The following is a 19168-nucleotide window of genomic DNA, read 5'->3' as shown; positions in this document are numbered from 1 at the left end:
GTGGTGTGTAATAATAAATAAGTTTGGAAAGTGCGCCCTAATTGGCCCGAGTTTTTTGTTTGTGTCAAATGAGTAACTACAGTTTGAGCTCTGTGAGCCCTCCAGTTCTCAATGAGTATGAAGTGACCCCAGCTCTACTTCTCGATAACATACCCTAATAAAGGGCTTTGAGAAATGTAATATAAAAAAAGGGAATACGCGGTTAATTCCTTTAATTTTGCCTATGATTTGAACCTTTTAACAGAGCAGGACAAGGCTGCTCCCCTGACAGACTTCAGTGTTGCACAAAAGGCATTCAATTTGCTGAAAATAGACACTGCTCTGCAGAACACTGTATTTTTTAATCTTTTGGCATAAAATAATTTATAAGCGATCAGGTCTTTTATGTATACAGCTAACATTGTATTGGAGAGTAGAAGATGAGTATTTGTTTTTCCAAAAGACTTGCAGCACTGTCACCTTCTTACTTAGTAGTAATGTACTGAACTGAACTGGGTCTTTGTCAGGTAACAGATTGAAGAAGAAGAAGACATGGCTGTACTTCGAATGTTGCTACAGATGTATAGTGACATATGGTGAAGTCATTTGGCTTAAGACAGGAAGCAAAAAGTCTCTACAGACCCTTCTTTATTTTCCTGTTTTCCTGTAGATGCACAAATGTAGGGAGGGCTCTGTAGTCTCATATGTCTGTTGGGCCTCAAAAGGGAAGCAAATGTAAAAGAGGTGCATCTGGTTTAACCCCAGTCTGACATTTGCATATGAAATCTTTTGTTTATTTTCTGCTATATACAGTACATGCAAATACATAAATGAATATGGCACACATGCCAAAAATATTTAAAATAAATGTAGGCATTCATTAAATGATAAAATGTAACATTCATCAATATTTCTGTTTTAAACAGCTTCTTTATTTATTTAACTTTGTATTAATTCCCTTATTTATTAATTTTCTTATTTCATTTTCCAATGAATTGGTTAATTAATTAATTAAGTTGTTTTATTTATTTATTTGTTTATTTTCTTTAAACATTTCTTTATGAATTTCTTCCTTATTGTGCAAATTAGAGGGCTGTCATTTAAAAAATAATAATGTAAAAAGGAAACAATAGAGCAATAAATACATTTAAAATAAATAAAAACAAATTTCATTTTTTTTAATCCATCTATTATTTTTTCTGGCTCAGTCCTCCATAATGGCTACAGATGGCTGTGAGTTATTTGCTCTAGCTTGCTGGGGAAGGTGCATGTTTTGATGCGTCTTAAACTTGACTGTAAGCTTGGGCTCTGTTGCTGACGTGCTGATGTATACAGTATGTCAAGTTACAATTTGCAACCGAGAGCTGAAGACGAGCCAAGTGGCAGATGAGGGGAAATATATATACAGAATATATGTATATATATATATATATATATATATATATTTATATATATATTTATATATATATATATATATATATATATATATATATTTATATATATCATCTCTCACAGCCAACACTTCAGTCAGTTACTTCACCTGACCTATAATAACCCCTGCCCTCCCTCTGACTCGCTAGTTATTTCTCACATTTGTTCTCCTTCTCACTTTCCATCCTTCTCTTTATGCCACTTCCCTCCCTCCTCATCCTTTTCCCTTTCCTTCCATCTCCCTCGATGATTTTTCCTCCTGATATCCGCTTTACGTTCCTAATTTTTTTTCATCTTCTTTCATCCATCCTTCTCTTCCGTTATTAACCCTTCCTTTTCTCTCTCATTCTTCTTCGTTCTTCTTTCCACATTTTTTCATCTCTACCTTTGACAGTCTAGATTTCAAGCTGCTCTGCTCTTTTGTCTCACTTATGTTTGTTTATCAGTCCTTTTCATCCCCCTGATATCTGCAGTCGGTGCTCTCGCCACGCTTTCATTTCATTCAGTCTTTAATGTCTTCATATCTCCCTCCATCACTATGATTTCTTTCTTTGTCCTTTCGAAGTATGAGCAATTTCAGGAATTTGCATACTTGTTTTTGAAGATGTAACTTATAACTGGCGGTGTGTTTTATTTTCATTTTTTGATCCCTTCTTCTCGTTAATGTTCTCTCTCTTTTCCTGTTCTCCATCTTCCTCTCTCCCGTTTCTCTGGCAATCCATCACCCATCACCATCTGGACCCCCCGTTCTTCTCTCTCCCTCTCTCTTTGTCTACCTGCTGATTCCAGTCTCAGCGAGTCGAGGCCAATCTGAGGACGTCTGAGCTTGGCAGAAAAAAGATGATGTCATCTCTCTTTCAGTGCTGGCGGGCAGGACCGGCGCTATCACACAACACCGATACTGTGGTTTACACGATTATGCCTCTTTTCAATACAGCGCTGCCAACACAGTGTGTGCCACCTCAGCTGCTTACATCTGAGGTATTTTAATTTGACTTTAATCCACGGCAACTTAAACTGAGTTTAAAACAGGAATGTAGTGTGCCGACTATATTTACGTGATGTAAACGGTATGTGATTCTTAACATTTAATTTGGTGTTTCTCTCTTCAGGTTAAATTTGTGTGAGCAGAGATAACCCCTGATCTCTGACAACATGCATGAGGCGTCTCACCAGAACATCCTCTTTGTGTAAAGCAAGGAATAGGATACTCACCCTACTCAGTCAGCGAGTGAAATTATATATATATATATATATATATATATTGTATGATTTGCTTTATCAGATGATTTGACATTTTCAAGCCTCTAAGAATTATTCACTCACTCTTTGATCTCAACTGGTAAACATACAGTTTTAAGGGGTCAAAGAAGTTTGAAAGGAAGAATATATAATGCTTTCCATGTTTAGCTAGGTGGCCACAGAAGGAAACGTACATGTGTCTAGGAATGCAATCAGCAATAGATGCATTAGGGGGGATTCTTTTTTTCATTGTCTCAATCAGGAAATTTTAGAGCTTTTGCTTTTTAGTGACCTACTTCACTGTGATACGCCATTTCTCACCCTCAAATGTTAAATGGTGTGCACGGAAACTGCAGCTAGAACGAATGTAAGATTAACAAAAGAGTAATTTCCATTAGTGTGTGAAAACAGATAACCTGTGGAATAAAAAATAAAAAAACCTTACACAGTGCCAGACTATCAGTGGTTCACGCTCCGATCAAGGACAGTATTATGACACAGATGCACACAACTCGTTCTTTGCTCGTGTGTGTCTGGTTTAAGACCTGACAGCAAAAAGGACTCACAATTACACACACACACACACACACACACACACACACACACACACACACACACACACACACACACACACACACACACACACACACACACACACACACACACACACACACACACACACACACACACACACACACACACACACACACACACACACACACACACACACACACACACACACACACACACACACACACACACACACACACACACACACACACACACACACACACACACACACACACACACACACACACCTTACTAGAGCCGGTTTCCATGACAACAGACAGACAGACAGGGAGGGAGGTAGAGAAAGACAGAGATCTATGGAGAAAGACAGAGAGAGAGAGAGAAAGAAAGAAAGAAAGAGAGAATTCCACCCCTTCAAATCAGAATACAGAGTCACATCTGAGAATGATGTATTAACAAGTGCAGGAGAGGAAGAAATAAAAGACAGGGTGGAGAAAGGGATGGGGAGCGCTAATGTGAAGCATAGTACAAGAGGAGAAAACAAAAGGAGCAAGGTGAATGAGAGGTAAGGCAAGCAGAGATACAGAGGTACGTTGCAGAGACGGGGGGCAAAGCCGAAGAGCAGAGACAAAGAGTAATGAAGAGGTAAAAAAGCAAAAGAGTGATGGACAGAAAGGAAAATGACAGAATAAATATCAATAGGTGGGTCCACAAAGAAAAGACGGGCCTGCTTTAACAGGCGTTTCAAAACAGTTCACATCACATTTCTTCAGCGGGGAGACATTACGTCACCTAGACACAACGTTCGACCGCCACATTCACACACAGCTGTGTTGTGTTTTCCACACTAGAAAACCTGCGAAAAGAGGCGATAAACTCCTTTCCCATTGCTAGCAGACAAGTTTGTTTTGACATTTTGACATCACAAACAGAAATCAGGCTTATTAAACAAGCAGCATGCAAGTCAGTGACATTGTTATGGTGGTTACTTCTTATAACTGTAACTTATTCAGTCTCTTTCAAACTCAGTGCCAACTAATTTGAAATAATGTTTGAGCGTGGAACATGGACAGAATATGTGGCTGACCTGAGCGACGGAGGTGATAAGCACCACAGCATCGAGCCGAAAATGAGTGTCAACCCGGGTGGAGTCAATAAATACCGGCAACCACTGCTGTCTTTATTCTGTGATTTCTTTGATATTTAAAGCAACACAGTTTTCAAAGTGAATGTTGTACAAATAAATGATCTTGAAACAAAAAGGAAAGTGTTTTGTTGAACTTACTAATGAGGCTGATTTTATGGTGGCAAAGCGGCTCTGATTCTTGTAGTTCTGGGCCTGGCTGCTCTTGTCAGAGGAGGACGGCCTCAGGCCTTGCCTGTGGTCCCTGTGGATCCCATCATCCCAGTTGTACTGATGGTCCTGTGTGAAACAGAAAAGTCACTCATCAAGTAATTGAGTCTTCTTTTAAAATAATACACAAATGGCCCGGGAGTGAGTAGGGTGTAAACATGAAGGTGCTTTAGGGCCCTTCCCAGATTTTTTTACTCACTAAAAACTGTGCCAGTGTTAAAACACTTCACCAAAATTCTGTGACTTTCAAAAATTCAAAACAAAATTCCCCATTCATTTTAACCGTACAATATCTGAACTTCAAAAGGATTCTTCAGCATTTGCTAAAAACTGTGTCAACTGTAACCTTGCAAAACATGATGAAATGCCAACACTAAATCTCCCCCATTTCCATTTTCAGAAACGAGGGTACCAAAGAGTTGATTCATGTGAGGAGGGAACTTCATCAGCATCTGAAAACAATATGTGTCACTTTCAGTTGTTCGCAACTCAGCTCCTGAACTTGAAACAACACATTGGCTGTCTGTTCATAATTCATGCACTGTCAAAATACAAAGAGAACATGAAGAAAGAGAATGAAAGAGCTGCGACAGCCCTCTTTCCACAGATATTTAAGTCATATGAGAATGTAAGGCATTGTGTTGACCTGTGTACTGAATGTGTGTGTGTGTGCGTGTGTGTGTGTGTGTAGGATGACAGAGCTGGAAGTGAGGAAATGGTGAGCGGTATGTGCTGCTTGTCGACATGTGTACACAGCCTTTGTTCTCGGAGAGTGAACGGTGTTTGTGATGAACTTCAAGTGATCTGCCAAACAGTGAGGACTGTGTCGATGGTTTCCATGGTTTCAAAAGGGGGGGGGGGGGGGATTACACCTAAGCTTGAAAATAGTACGAAAAACCCAGAGGATGTTTGCACGGAGCAATGTGTCCTTTCCTTTTTAGAGTGCACAGTTATTACTTCACAGAGGAAGTGATTGTATTCGTAACATTGCATGTGTTTATTGTGCTTGCTAAGATTCTTAAAAGCCTAGGTACATGGCATTTTTGGAAAAAGTGTTAACCACAGCAAAAGTACTACTTGGCCAAATGAAATTAGAGGAAAATTATTGGGAAGGTAAAATGTGGTGTATGCCTGTAATCAGGCTTCAGCTCCACCAATGAGGATATAACTTTGTTGGTGTTTATTTGTCTCAATATCAGAAGGACATGTCAAAAACCTGAATAGAAATCAATGGAATTGGGTGGACAGATTTAATTAAACCTTCATGGGGATCTGGATTTGAGTTTAGACACTTTTCTTTATCTTTTTTTGCCATGATGAAACACTAATCTTTGAGTATAGGAATCAGAATAATTTAGACTGAAAATAAGTCAGAGCAGTTTCCCCAATCAGGAACGCATGTACGTAGGGGGACACTTCTGCAGCTGTCAGGGGACGAGCCCCTAACACCCGCGGAATCAGCACCCATGATTGTAACCAAAAATCAGCATTGCACCAATTTGTGATCTTGATTATGTGTTTATTTTCCTATGGATAAAAATAAACAAATAATAAAATAAAGCAACAGTCTCTCTCGACGCTTTAAATAATGTTTCTTTACATATTTCCTCATAACAGCAGCAGGTAGTATTTATGGTTTACAGATCATAGAACGCTGCTCAACACAGAAGCTTCCTCACAGCTAACTTCTACCTCCATCTCTTAGTCATTGGAGTCTGAACTTTTGACAACTAGAAGCTGCAAGATTTGCGCGTTACTGTCCGACACCGGTCTGTGATGATTGCAGGGCAGTTTGAACAGTAGACAGCCTCTCCAGCATGAACTAAATACTCAATTTGGTATGCAAATATCATCAACAGCAACACTTTGGGGCATCATCATGGGCGTTGACTCTGTGCTATGACACATTTAAAATACATTCAGGAGAAGAACATATTTGCTGTGGTTTTTGATCTGTCATCCAGCCCTTTAAACTCACCACCTCCCTGCCACCATCCAACACTTGACGCTGACCTTTACCTTCTTGGTGTGTGGGGAGGACTCCAGGGTGCTGCTGTAGTCCTGGGGGTGCATCATGGTCATGTCGGAGCAGCTGTCGTCCAGCACCTCCGGCATGCTGTTCACGCTGCTGCTCTGGCTGCCCGTGCTGACCGACGTGCTGGGGATGGAGTGGTTGCTTCCCAGACTGTTCATCTTACAGCTGGCTGCCTCGCTGTCCTGCAAGGGAACATCCACACAAACACATATTCATAAACACAAGTTTTCACAAATGAACACTCAAGAGTCATGAAATTATACGCATATGCAAATATTGACACATAGACTCTCTGTGTCCTTCTCCCTCAATATACACAGGTCTCAAATTGTATTGTTACATGCAGTCACTTTGGAGTCAAAGTCATGGTTAATTATCAATTAACCTCACATTGCTCATATGTGTTTGTATAATTCACCAGTGTCAGTTCTAGTGTTAAAGCACATCTGTCTGCCAGAGATGTCTGCAGATTAGTAGGTGCGTGTACATGATAGATAAAGGGGTGCAGCAAACAATTCAGTTAAGTCTGCAGTCAAGGACTATATTAGGATGTTATAATCAGTCTTTCCACATGCGGTGCATCTTCCCCTGAAAACAGAAAACAAGATTCGAGACTGCATGTTTTTTCAATAAAGCCTTCATTGGCGTCTTGTTCCAGTGAGGTCTGCTGGCTGCTCTGCAGCACATGGTGTAGGATGACATGACTATGGCTGCTGGCTGCTGGTTTATGTAGCCTAAGGCCAGGTCAACTTAGGGACATGTCATCTCAATGTCAAGCTACCGTGGCTCGAAGGCTCCTCCTGTTTGTTGTGATGTTAAAGTGCCAGACTACTGTGAGCAGTCATAAACATGTATTTCTGTGTCCTAACTTATAAGAACCGAAAGATCTGTTAATAAGTCCACTTTCAGGCAAATTATCCTAAGCTCCAAGAGTCTTTCGTGTTGACCCAGTAAAGTGGAAAACTTTCTCCCTGAGGGGCAACACAAGTGCTGAAATATAAGAAATCTAAACACTGCAATAGAGCTGAAAAAGTTGATAATTTAATAAACCTACCATCCAACAACTTTAGTAATCAATTCATTGTTTTGGTCATTTTGGCCAAGCAAAAGTGTCAGTTTCCTCGTTCTCAAACGTAAAGATTTACTGTCTTTAATATCATTATGAACTGAATATGTTAGTGGTTACTGTTGGAAATTGTGACAGACATTTGTCAATGTTTCAGATTTTGTTGACCAAACAATTATTTGATGAAAATGAAAATAACAGATTAATCGCTAATAAAATAAAATGAACTGATCATAAGTTGCAGCCCGTCACTGCTGCATGTGGCTTTTTAACTGTTGTTTTTTTGCAGACTGCCTGGTTATTATTATTCGTCTCTATTTTATCAACTGTTGGCTCTACTATTGTTTCTGCCACCGTTCCTTTTAAACATCTATACATAGGGATTTGCAATGTGTCTGTCTTATACAAAGGTTTGAAAACGACTACAGAGCTTACTTTGAGGTAAAAGTTGGAGAATTGGTAACTGAATTTAAATAGAGCTCAACTGATCGTTGATTGTTCTCCACTCATTTCCTTCGACTGTTACTCCTGACAAAGCTTTATAATGCTTATCTCTATTATTTTTTTTCCATGGATCTTTTACATAAACCTTTCCCTCCTCCCTCTCACCTCCTCCTCCTCCTGGCTCTCTCCCATGGGCCCGTTGTGTTTCTCCTGGTAGAGGATCTTCTTCATCTTGCGATACTGCAGGTTGTCCAGCTCACGCACCGCATCCTTGGTCCTCTGGATGAGGTCGATGAGAATGCGCGGCGAGCGTTCCCGACGCACAAAATCATGCTGGACGGAGAGAAAGAGGGAGAAAGTTAGTTAGTTGGCTGATTGGGTAGATTTTGCCTAAAATAGCTGAATAACAAGGAAATTTACTCTCTTACAGACTAAATGTTACAATTTCAATACATTTATCCTTTTAATTTAAATATTAATATAGAAAGTCAAATTTTTAAAAAGTGGCGTTTGCTAGAATTATTTAAATAATATAAGATGAGTTAAGAAATACTGCAGGAACTTAAAGTTTAAACACGGTCAGTTCTATTAATAAGTTGTGTCCTATTAATCCTATTAATAAGTTGTGTTTCTAATTTATGTAATTTTACACTTCAGGACTGAGATGCCTTCAATTTCCATTTTATTTCAATGAGCACCATAACTGTGACCATCACTAGAGGGCGCCTGTAGGTTGATCTGCCCATTGTGGGAGTCCGAGCACTCTTCATCTTTACTGAACACATGTGATCTGTGCAAGATTGCCCATAAAATCAATTTTCTTAAATACCATGGTACCAAGTTTCATCAAGTACCACTGAGTAATATGCTGATGATTAATTGAGAGATTTTAGTCTTTCCTCTCTGGAAAGAACAAAGGGAAAGGAATCGGTGTGACAAAGTTTACAGGACCCCTTTAGAGTCAAATTCCTATGCCAAGAAATTAGGCAAAAGGTCAGATTTTCTTCATATAAATTATTATTTGATGATATTTTCTTACAATTTAACACTAGACACATTGGTGAAACAACATTAATTTAGACCACATTTCCAAGCTGTGGCTCTACTGTAAGGAACCAACCTTTCTGTAATTTAATGGAAGAATAATTTGGTGAAGGTTGGGGCATTATGCATTCATATAATTATTTATTTTGTGTTACGTAACCAGCAGATCATAGATGGGTGTGTGTGGGGCTGGTGGGGGTTGGGTAAGAATGAGTTGGTGAAGATGTATGTGTTGTTCTTTTTTTAAATTCTGCTTTGTTTTTATTAGCAATTTACTGTCATTGAGATGAAAATAAAAATGAACAAGGAACATCTCTCTCCCATGCACTTCCACCCACTCCACCACACATACACATATTCACACCTCAGCTTAGTCCCTCTCATTCATAAAATATTGTGTGCTTAAATGGCTGAAATGTATGCAACTTCAGAGTACAGGACTAAAATATATATGCTATATACACACACACTGTTTAAAAAAACTATATTTTTAGGTCTATTTCCGGCTCTCTTCTTGTCTCTCCACACCTCCCTCTCCATATGACAGATGCTGGTGTAATGGGTTAGTCAGGACACAGGGGAATGACATCACGCTCTGAAAATAGAGATGGGAGTGATTTGTCCCGTTTTCTGACGGACCTACACCAGAATGTGGGTGGTTGGCCACCCCCGACCAGCCAGAAGTTATCTTCAGGATTCTTCCTCATTATGAGGTTGGTGTTAAGAAGAAGCGACAGCATCTTCAGTCCCTTCCATGAATATCCTTCCTCACAGATTTACTCTGTTAATGCAGTTTATCATATATTATTATATATATTTTTTTTTATAGTAGAATAGTTCAACATTTAGGGGAATACTCTTATTCAATTTTAGGCCCAGAGTAAGATGAGAAGATTCACTCTTATACAGTATATGTACAGTAAATATACAGCTGGAAACAGCAGTTGGTTATCTTAGCTTAGCATAAGATAGGGCTGCCCAGTGTTAGTTGTCCGGTCAAATAATTGGCCGTTTTGGTCCTAGTCGGCTGAGATTTCTTTCTTCTTTTTGTCATTTTCTTCACTTTTTTTCATGCTGAATGACTTATTTCTAAGAAACTTATGAGAACATCTCTGTTAAAGACAAGCCTTGGTGTATTTATTTTACACGCCAATGATTGTCGCAGCCAGTATCACAGCGTCATATTTTGAAGTTTGCTGACGACTCAGTCATCCTGTCCCTTCTCAGCAGTGACGACCCTGTTCACAGGCCAGTGGTCAGGGACGAAAGAAACGTTCATTGATTTCAGAAAAAACATGACGGTAAACACACCTGCAGTGATCTTTGGGGAAAAAGTGGAGGTTGTGAGCCAGTACAAATATTTAGGAACTACACTTGATAGGTTGACCTTCGAAGCCCACGTTGACACACTTTGTAAGAAGGCTCATCAGGGGATGTACTTTTATCGAAAGCTCCATGGTTTTAATGTGGATACTACTTTTATTAGAATGTTTTATACTTGTTTTATTGAGTCTTTTTTAACTTTTAACTTAAATTGGTCTTTTAACCATCCATCGGTAAAAACAACATAGAATTGTGGGTATTGTTAGGGTGTGCAGGAAAATTGCAGGCACAGCCCTGAATGACTACTCCGACCTGCACAAGGAGAGGTCAGTGACCAAGCCAGACTGATCCTGGCAGACCCAGATCACCCCTTTCACGGAGAGTTCAGGTTGCATCCATCCAGACGAAGATACCCGCTTCCTAGATGAAGACGAATAGATGGAGAGATTCACTTGTCCCTGCAGTGACCAGGCTTTTAAATTATCTATGTTGAATGTTTTTTTTTGGATGTGTTTGTTGTTTGTTGCTACTCGCTGTGAAACGAATTACCCCTTTAGGATAATAAAGACTCTTGATCCTGTGAAATAATTCCTCAAGTAAATAGATCTGAATTCCTCATGAGACCACAGTGAGTCAAATGGACTCTCAAATGAGAGGATCTGCAGCTTCTCTGTTTTAAATTATTGTAATTTAAATAATCTTGAGCTTTTGACTGTTGGTCGGACAAAGACAAAAATTCAATGTGAACACATCGTTCTCTGGGACAATGTTCGGGGGAACTCTGATATCTCCAATGTCTGTGGTTTGCTAGTTAATTTATGGGATTAACAAACACTTACACCCAAAACCAAACAATACCAAGAGCTATTTTTAAATGTACATTTTTTTTTCTTAAACGGTGGGTACTTATGGGAAGAGGTCACAAAGAGCTTATTATTTTATTATTTGTCTAATTACCATTTCTCTGAATGAGGTATACAGGGAGAGAGAGGGTGTTTAACCTGAAGCCAGAAAACTGATAGCTCAAGGCCCCCAGATTAGTGACCTGATTTCCCCTTTAAAGAGCTTGGAGAGGCGTGTGCCTGTGTGTGTCTGTGTGTGTGTGTCTGTGTGTGTTTGTGCGTGCGTGCACTGAAAGAAAGAGTGATTTTGTGTGTCTGAGAAGAGAAAGTGGGGTATTAATCATAATCTAACACCCCACCCCCCAAAGCTTAAACTATAAAGCAGCCCCTTGGACACTGATCCCAAGTCTGTCTTACTTATCCCTCTTTAATGGTTTTTCGGCCAGGATTTGGGTCAGGGGCGTTGGGAAGCGTGAATTCCGGCCTAAACGTTGATGTTATCCAGACAACAGTCTAAAACCCCTTAACCGCTACCTAACCTCACACCCTCCCTCAGGTGCGGCAGGTGTGAAAACTCCTACTCGAGGTCCTGCTGAGCCTGATCACCAAGAACATAAAGCTATTAGTTGGCCAATAGGATTACCTGTTGGTTACACAAACAAAAAGATCAACCCCTCAATTACAGGGAACCACAATTAACGTACACGGATTAACAGTGTGTAAGTTCATTGTGTTTTAGTTGGGTGTTATTAGGCAGAATGGCTAAATAAATGTCGTTATAAAGGTTGACTTGCGGCTGCATTTCAATTTTTAAATCTTTATTTCAAGGGATAATTTTGCTTTTTATTTAACAGATGAAAATGGAGATTGACAGGAAGAGAGGGCGACGTGTAACAACATTTTCGAGCATTATGGTTCATTTAAAAAAAATAACTTTTCTGTTTTAACTCATCTTTATGAATTAAAGTTGATTGCACAATATAATGGCTATAGAATAATGACATGGGTCCTGTGTGTTTCCACTTTACTTTGGAAATCACAGTTTGACATAAAATTCTTATGCTTTTAAGTACTTTCCCCCCTAAAACTTCATAAAGGGTCCTACGTAGTCGGTTTTGTAAAAAGGATCTAAAAGTTGCGTAAAAAACAATAGAATGGGACACCCTGGTGGCACCAAGCATGCATGTTGTTCCCCATCTATCTCTCCCTTTATTTCCTGTCATCCCTCTACTGTCTAACTATCAATACAGGCACAAAATGCCTTAAACTGATGTGAAAGCAGCAGCTCTGTGGAGCCCTTAAGGGCTGTGGCTATGAGGCATTGCACAGGAAGCTGAGTTACAACAAAGGAAGAAAAAAAGAAGAGAAAGAACGAGCAACTCTCAGCAGGGTGCTTGAAGAAGACACCGTGTATATGCTTGCATATTAGAGATTCGAGGGTGGGTGGGAGTGACTCATCCGCATGGCTCAGGGACTGGCTGAGACAGGAAGTGAGGTCGCAGCTGGAGGGATTACAAAAGGAAGCCCACTCACTCGTAGCAGCTCCCCTGATGAGGGTCTGTCCTGAGGAATTTTCAGTAGGCAGTAGTCGACAAAGCTCCGGAAAGGGTCAGACCTGGGGTTAAGAAAACAGTGAGGTTGAGGTCAATGATTCCCCTCCTCAGTCAAACATATTTAAGTTGGAATAGCATGAACAATAATAGCAGAGACAATCTAATGATGGTCTGCCATGTGCCTCACTTTACTATCAATGAACATAATGAGTAATATCATAATGAGTATCTCATCTTCTGTTGTGCTGTGTTTTATCATGTCAATTAATTAAACCAGAACAATCCCATGTAATCTCTTAGTGTAGCCCCATATATGAACCATGTATGGATTATGTAAATATGTGGAGCAATACAAATATAGGCCACTGGAACTGTGGAACACTGTGCCACTGACTCTGATCTAAAATTATGCTCATGATTACACAGTATATGTAACACCGCTGTATTATTTAAATAACGTAGCCTGTGGTGCTGTTTAAGATATTGATAGTCAATATGCACATTTAGGGTGCATAGTGGGGTCAGTAAGTGCACTTATTCACCACCTAGCTCTTCTTAAAACTCTACATCCTCTGTGGTTAGCGGAGGTCCATGAGTGCACTTGTATGTCATGCCAGTGTGTGTACAGTGTGGCCTTGTGTACTGATGGTACCCTCTGGAGCTGATGTCTCTACTAGTCTCATCTGGCAGGATGTTGCTAACGCCTCAGGCCACTGGAGCGCCTCCAAAAATACCACAACCCTGCGCCGCCCCACACAATCGCTCACCTCAGCACGATGCTAAAAAACCAACGCAACTTTTACAACCGCTGTTCTCCATGCAGTGAAAGGCTGCAAATTCTAACGTAAAAGAGTCTCCCTGCCTCATGTTTCTGATGACAGAGCCCATAAAATATGCTCTCGTTTTAAAGGGTAAAATTGTATTTAATTGAGAGCTTGGGTGGAAGATTCAGGAAGGTCACTGATGCCTTCAGGCTGCTCTGAGGCAGGTAGAGAACAACATTCAGTCCCTCGTCTTGGCTGTGCAGAAAATATGGACTCTGCAACATATGACAAGGAGCACCGACACAACTCTGCATGCTAAGGATGACACGCACTTCACTTCCATACCATGGTAGTGACAGCATAATAGAAGAACACAAATGTAAATTACAGGAGAGCATCAGATAAAGCTTTAAATATTTGATGAGTGTTGTTTAGAATCACACCTCACATACAAAGTGTAAGTGGTGACGATTTTTACATACCTTTTTTTCCCAATTTAGTTCACCTACTTCTCTTTACATTTATACTACTACATATTTATCCTCTTTTCAGCTGTATAATCTGCTCTGTGAAATAAGTTGACCTTATTTCGTACAAGATTCCTCCACTACTTCCACTTCCATCTCCAAGTTTGTGAAAGCACATACTGAGTACATGTAAACTAATTATGAGGATGATGATGGAATATTTACTGTTACAGTAACATGAAATAGCTAGAGTATGGGGACTAGTGTAGGGTATACAGTAAGCGTTAACATTCATGCTCTAGACAGCCAAAATAACTTGTTTGTAAAATGATTAAGTCCTCCAAGCAACAATGATGGTGTGACCGTTTTCAACAAACAGAACTATTTCTTTACATAAAGAAAATCATATTGACAGATACAGGCACCATCTGTAACAGTAGAAATCAGCAATCCTACATTAAGTTTCTTAATTCATGAGGTGAATTTAACATGTAAATGAGATAATTAGTGCTGGTATCCAGTCGCAAAAATAGTCTTAGCTAGAAAAAAGCTGCACTTCAATACTGTGGGTGAGATGATACTGCAAAGACACAGCAAAGAGCTGTTTAAAACCTGCTGGCTTAAATGAAATTGCTTAAAGTTTTTTGATGTCTGGAAGGACAGTCTCTGGAGAATCTATTAGCGTCTACAATCATAAGCGGTGAGGCTGAGCGCAGCATAAAGTATTGGCTCTTTTCCCCATAATACATTTAGAACATAGAGTCTGTGCACAAAGAAACATCCTAGTTAGTATAACAAACACAAGAAAATGGGAGTTTTAACTACGAGAATAATATTAGAATAATCACACTGCTTTGTTTTGACGTTGATATCATAAAACTACTCCTTTATAGTACAGCAGGAATGGTGTGTACTTACACCGTATTACTTTAGTAGAGGTTTCCCAGGTAATTACATAAAAGACTTGGAGTGTGACCTTGCACAAGGCCTGTTGAAGGGATCACAGGTCAAGCAGATTAACACAGGGATGTCTTACCCTGACTGAGCCCCGATCGGATTGGGCTTTCACATTCACAGTTGAGTGGATGTATTGTATCAGCAGTTTCACTGGATTCTGTGTCGGTTTGTGGATTTTTTTTTCACTTAAATGTTTATAATTAAAAGGATTTAAATGGAAAAACAAACAAAAAACAAACAAACTCACCACTCATTGGACTGTAGCGTGGGAGAGTCGTTCTGTGCGATGTGATATAAGGCACTCATGGCGTTCATGTTGAACAAGGGTGGTTTGCGCTCCGCTTTAATAGGAAAGGATGGCAGAGAAAGTTGGGATGTTTCAGTGCAAACGTTTTCACAATCACCAAGCAGATTCTCCTTGAATGAAGTCTCAAAAGCATGCTGGAACAAATAAGATGTATTTTTTGTCCTTCCATTAAATCTCCTAAATATTTAACTTTATAGACCTGTAAATGCATTATTTGACCGGTGGGTAGATGCATGCTCACCCAATTCAATACAGGTGATCCCCAGGGACCAGATGTCCACTTTCCCCTCGTACTGACCCTCGTCCATGGCTAGGATCACTTCTGGAGCCATCCTGAGGACAGGCAAATGCACACACACGCATAGTTTATTAAGTATGGGGGAAAATCCATGAAAATGTTATAATCTGCTAAGCCTCTCAGAGCTTTTAAAGACTCTGGTATGCTGTGATAGCAGCTCAGTTTTAGAAAATTATGTGTGTGTTTCTGGAAACGTGGAGTGTGACAACTTGTGTATGTGTGTGTGAATTTAATATGACGAGTGAGACAAAGTTGTGTGCTGCTGACTTTTGGCATCATGAGAGTCCACCAGTGGTCCAGCTGTTTACTGTATTTGATAGCTTTCATTCACCAAAGCTGCATGAAGTTAGCAGTGAGTATTATGGTGGGTGAGTTAGAGCTGATGATTTCTATATGAGAGGCAAACAAGCAGGCTGCATCAATGGTGACCATCTTGAGTGAGATGCATGCTCATTGCTCACCCCTTGCTTCACACAGTAAATATTGTAATTCATTTTCTTATGAATTTCATCATGTAGTAGTATTACTAGGTCCGACCTGAAATTGCTGTTATGACTTTTATGTCAAACCAAAAAAATAAAATATAATAAAATAATTTATGAGGTTGTCAAAATTAAAAAAAAATAATTGTTGACAGCACGAACAACATGAAGAACTCACACACTTCAAAATAAAAAGCTCTAAAAGCTTTGAACTTGTGCAAACCAGTTTGTAATCTCAATGCAAAAGAAAGCAGACACTAAAGAAATACACCAACAAAAATAACCCTGTTCACATTGGCCCTGTGTGGTCCTGTCCTACCGTATAATGTCCATGTCTTGTCTTGTGTATACTGACCAGTAAGGTGTTCCCACAAAGGAGTTGGCAGGTGAGGCAATGGAGGCAGAGCCAAAGTCGGCCAGTTTGACCTGACCCAGCTCAGTCAGCAGGATGTTACCAGCTTTCACATCTCTGGATGGGGAAAGGGGTGATGAAGAAAGTGTGCATATAGCAGTCAAGAGAAACCGCATCTGCTCCTAGGATCTATTATGCATAATGCTTTTTCTTCTATCCTGACTGTATTTATAGAACTTCGTTTTGATGTCATTTTTAAATATTTTCAAAGACAACTATGATGACAGAACAGTCAAAGTGATTCATACAATGCCATTGTTGAATACTAATCATATTTGTCTTCCGTAAAAGATAATATTGTGGACACCAGTTAGACAGGGGGGGTTGTTACTTCCTCAAAGCAAAGTTCAGGAAGGATGAAACGTAAGTACAGAGATGAAGTTTTACAGCTTAATTAGTACATTCTGCAAAGAAGGGAGAACATGAATGTCTCTCATCACTTGTTATCGTCATGCTCCTGTTGGGAAAAGTTTGGAGCAAGGAAACAGAGTGACTCACCTGTGAATCATATTATGGGAATGTAGGTAAGCCAGTCCTTGCAAGGCACCATGGGTAATGGCAGCAATTTCCATCTCTTGCAGGGGTTTCTTATGAACTTGGGGAGAAATTATAACAGTGTTAATGAGAAGAAGACCTCTAAAGACTTCAGTTATATAATAAAGGAACTATGACAGTTCTGCACAAAGACCTTCATAATAAATAAAGCTTCTGCATATACTGTAGTTACGAAGTGTGGAATGATCATGATCAAAGTCCTGACAACTAAATAGTCACAGTTTTATTAATTTAGTAACAGTCTGTCCTGATGATATAGCCGAACGAAAAAACTCCCTTGGCATTTCGTCTACCATATGGATAGTATGTAAACAGTTGTGATACAGGCTCCTAAGCTGGCTCCCTGTGGACTGTTGCAGTAACAGAGAGACTACGTGCCAGGACAAAAGGTCAAAGCAGAACTATGACTGAAAATTTCATAAAATCCCAAAAGCAGGCTAGGGCCAACTGTCATGAATGTGTATCTACGTCAGTGACGAGTACACACATAGGTGCTTAAAATAACACATTAGGTTCAGATCTGGGATGGACAGTTAAAGAGGTTTAAGCTATGAAAACTGGACAATGTTCTTTGGTCTTTAGGGAAAAAGGTAGTTGAGCTATAATCTAAATCTAAGAAACACAGATTTGGTCTTCCGTCTATGTAAATCTCATGAATCAAAGTGCTTAATGCAACATTACAGGTCAGACCACATTACCATGCTAAATTCAGTTACAACTAGTAAATTCTACATTTACATTGCATTATCTTGCTGAAAGAACATGTATGGATTACTTTGTTCTGTTATTTTTAATAAGGTTAACTAAATGACAAAACCCCAGGAAACAACCACAGAACATGAAGTTTTATGGGTTGCAGCCATCTGATAGCAGGCCGTTCCTTATGTCTACAAAGCTAACAAAACCTTTTGGATCAATGTTCATATTCAGCTGCAGAATAATAATAATAAAATTCGGAATAATACATAGATATAGACTAAAGCCCCTTTCACACAGCCTTTTCATTACGGGATGTTGCACCTTTACCACTCCCCACCATCTGTGTGAAATATACAGAAAAGGTATGGGGAAACAGGTGCACTTCTGAGCCAGTCAACTTAAGCTCACTTATTGACACGTTGTATCTCATGTGTTTAATTCGTACAATAACTCAAATGTAAATACAACAAGGTTTCATGGGGGGCATTTCAAGACTATTTCTTGGCTGCAAACGTTGGCTTCCTAAAATAAGAATATCTCGAAATTGTAAATGTTTAAATGTGTGTGTGAAATAATAAATTTACCTACCCTCTAGTAAATCTGATGCGGAGCCCAGGCAGTACTCCATCACCAGCTGAAACACAAAACAGTTACAGCTGAATAACTAACTGCTCCATTGTAAAATATCCTAAATACGTAGCTTCGGGTCAAGTCTGTGAAAAGTTGTTCATTACTCCAAACTTATCACATTATGATGTCTGAAATGAAGGTGGTACTGATTACAACATATGCAGAGAAACAGTCATAGGCAGTGGGAAAAACACAGCCAGTAGGAGACGAAAAAAGTCAAAGAGGAAAAGATAAGACAGAGAGAACGGGAAGAAAAAGATAAACCAACAATGTTGCAAGACTGAAACAAAGAGGAGACCTAGGACAAAGGGTTGTGGAGACAGATCTACTAACCCAGGCAGTGTTGTCTTTCAAGTAGCAGCCTTTATACTCAATTGTGTTTGGGTGTCGCAGCTGTTCCAAAAACTTGACCTCCTTGATGATGTCCTGCCACTTCTGCCAAAAACAAATTCAGAAACACAGATGGTTACACACTACAGGTACAAACACAGTAACACTGAAGTAGGCATTGCTGTGACTTTGATTGCAATGGCGCAGCTGGCCTCAATGTAGTGACCACTTGAACAGGTATTATGGACTTTATACGTCTGTTACCCTCATATATTAGACAGACAGGGACGTTTTTCAATAGCATTGAACCAAGATAAATGATAAACAAAGTAAGAAAATGCAAAAGTTGGAAGCTATCTCTCTGCTTACCAGAAGAGTTGTTATTATTGCAACTGAAAAGCCTCAGAAACTCTGACAATGTCA

General features: G+C 39.6%; 1 protein-coding gene across 1 annotated transcript in view; it reads right to left on the bottom strand.

The window, feature by feature from the left end:
* The window catches only part of taok3a (TAO kinase 3a), a 74583-nt gene that overhangs the window by 12899 nt on the left and 42516 nt on the right, over nt 1-19168 (bottom strand). The window contains exons 5-14 of the mRNA XM_083912519.1: nt 18749-18850; nt 18374-18419; nt 17030-17126; nt 16475-16588; nt 15581-15672; nt 15280-15373; nt 12825-12906; nt 8248-8415; nt 6557-6754; nt 4469-4606 (exon numbers count right to left, since the gene is read on the bottom strand). Coding sequence (XP_083768645.1) covers nt 4469-4606; nt 6557-6754; nt 8248-8415; nt 12825-12906; nt 15280-15373; nt 15581-15672; nt 16475-16588; nt 17030-17126; nt 18374-18419; nt 18749-18850 — 1131 coding nt within the window. The remainder of the gene's footprint in view (nt 1-4468; nt 4607-6556; nt 6755-8247; nt 8416-12824; nt 12907-15279; nt 15374-15580; nt 15673-16474; nt 16589-17029; nt 17127-18373; nt 18420-18748; nt 18851-19168) is intronic.

Source organism: Echiichthys vipera (genome assembly GCF_963691815.1).
Source record: "Echiichthys vipera genome assembly, chromosome: 4".
Taxonomy (NCBI): Eukaryota; Metazoa; Chordata; class Actinopteri; order Perciformes; family Trachinidae; genus Echiichthys; species Echiichthys vipera.
Note: the sequence above shows the minus strand (reverse complement) of the source record. Positions and strands in the feature narration are given on the sequence as shown.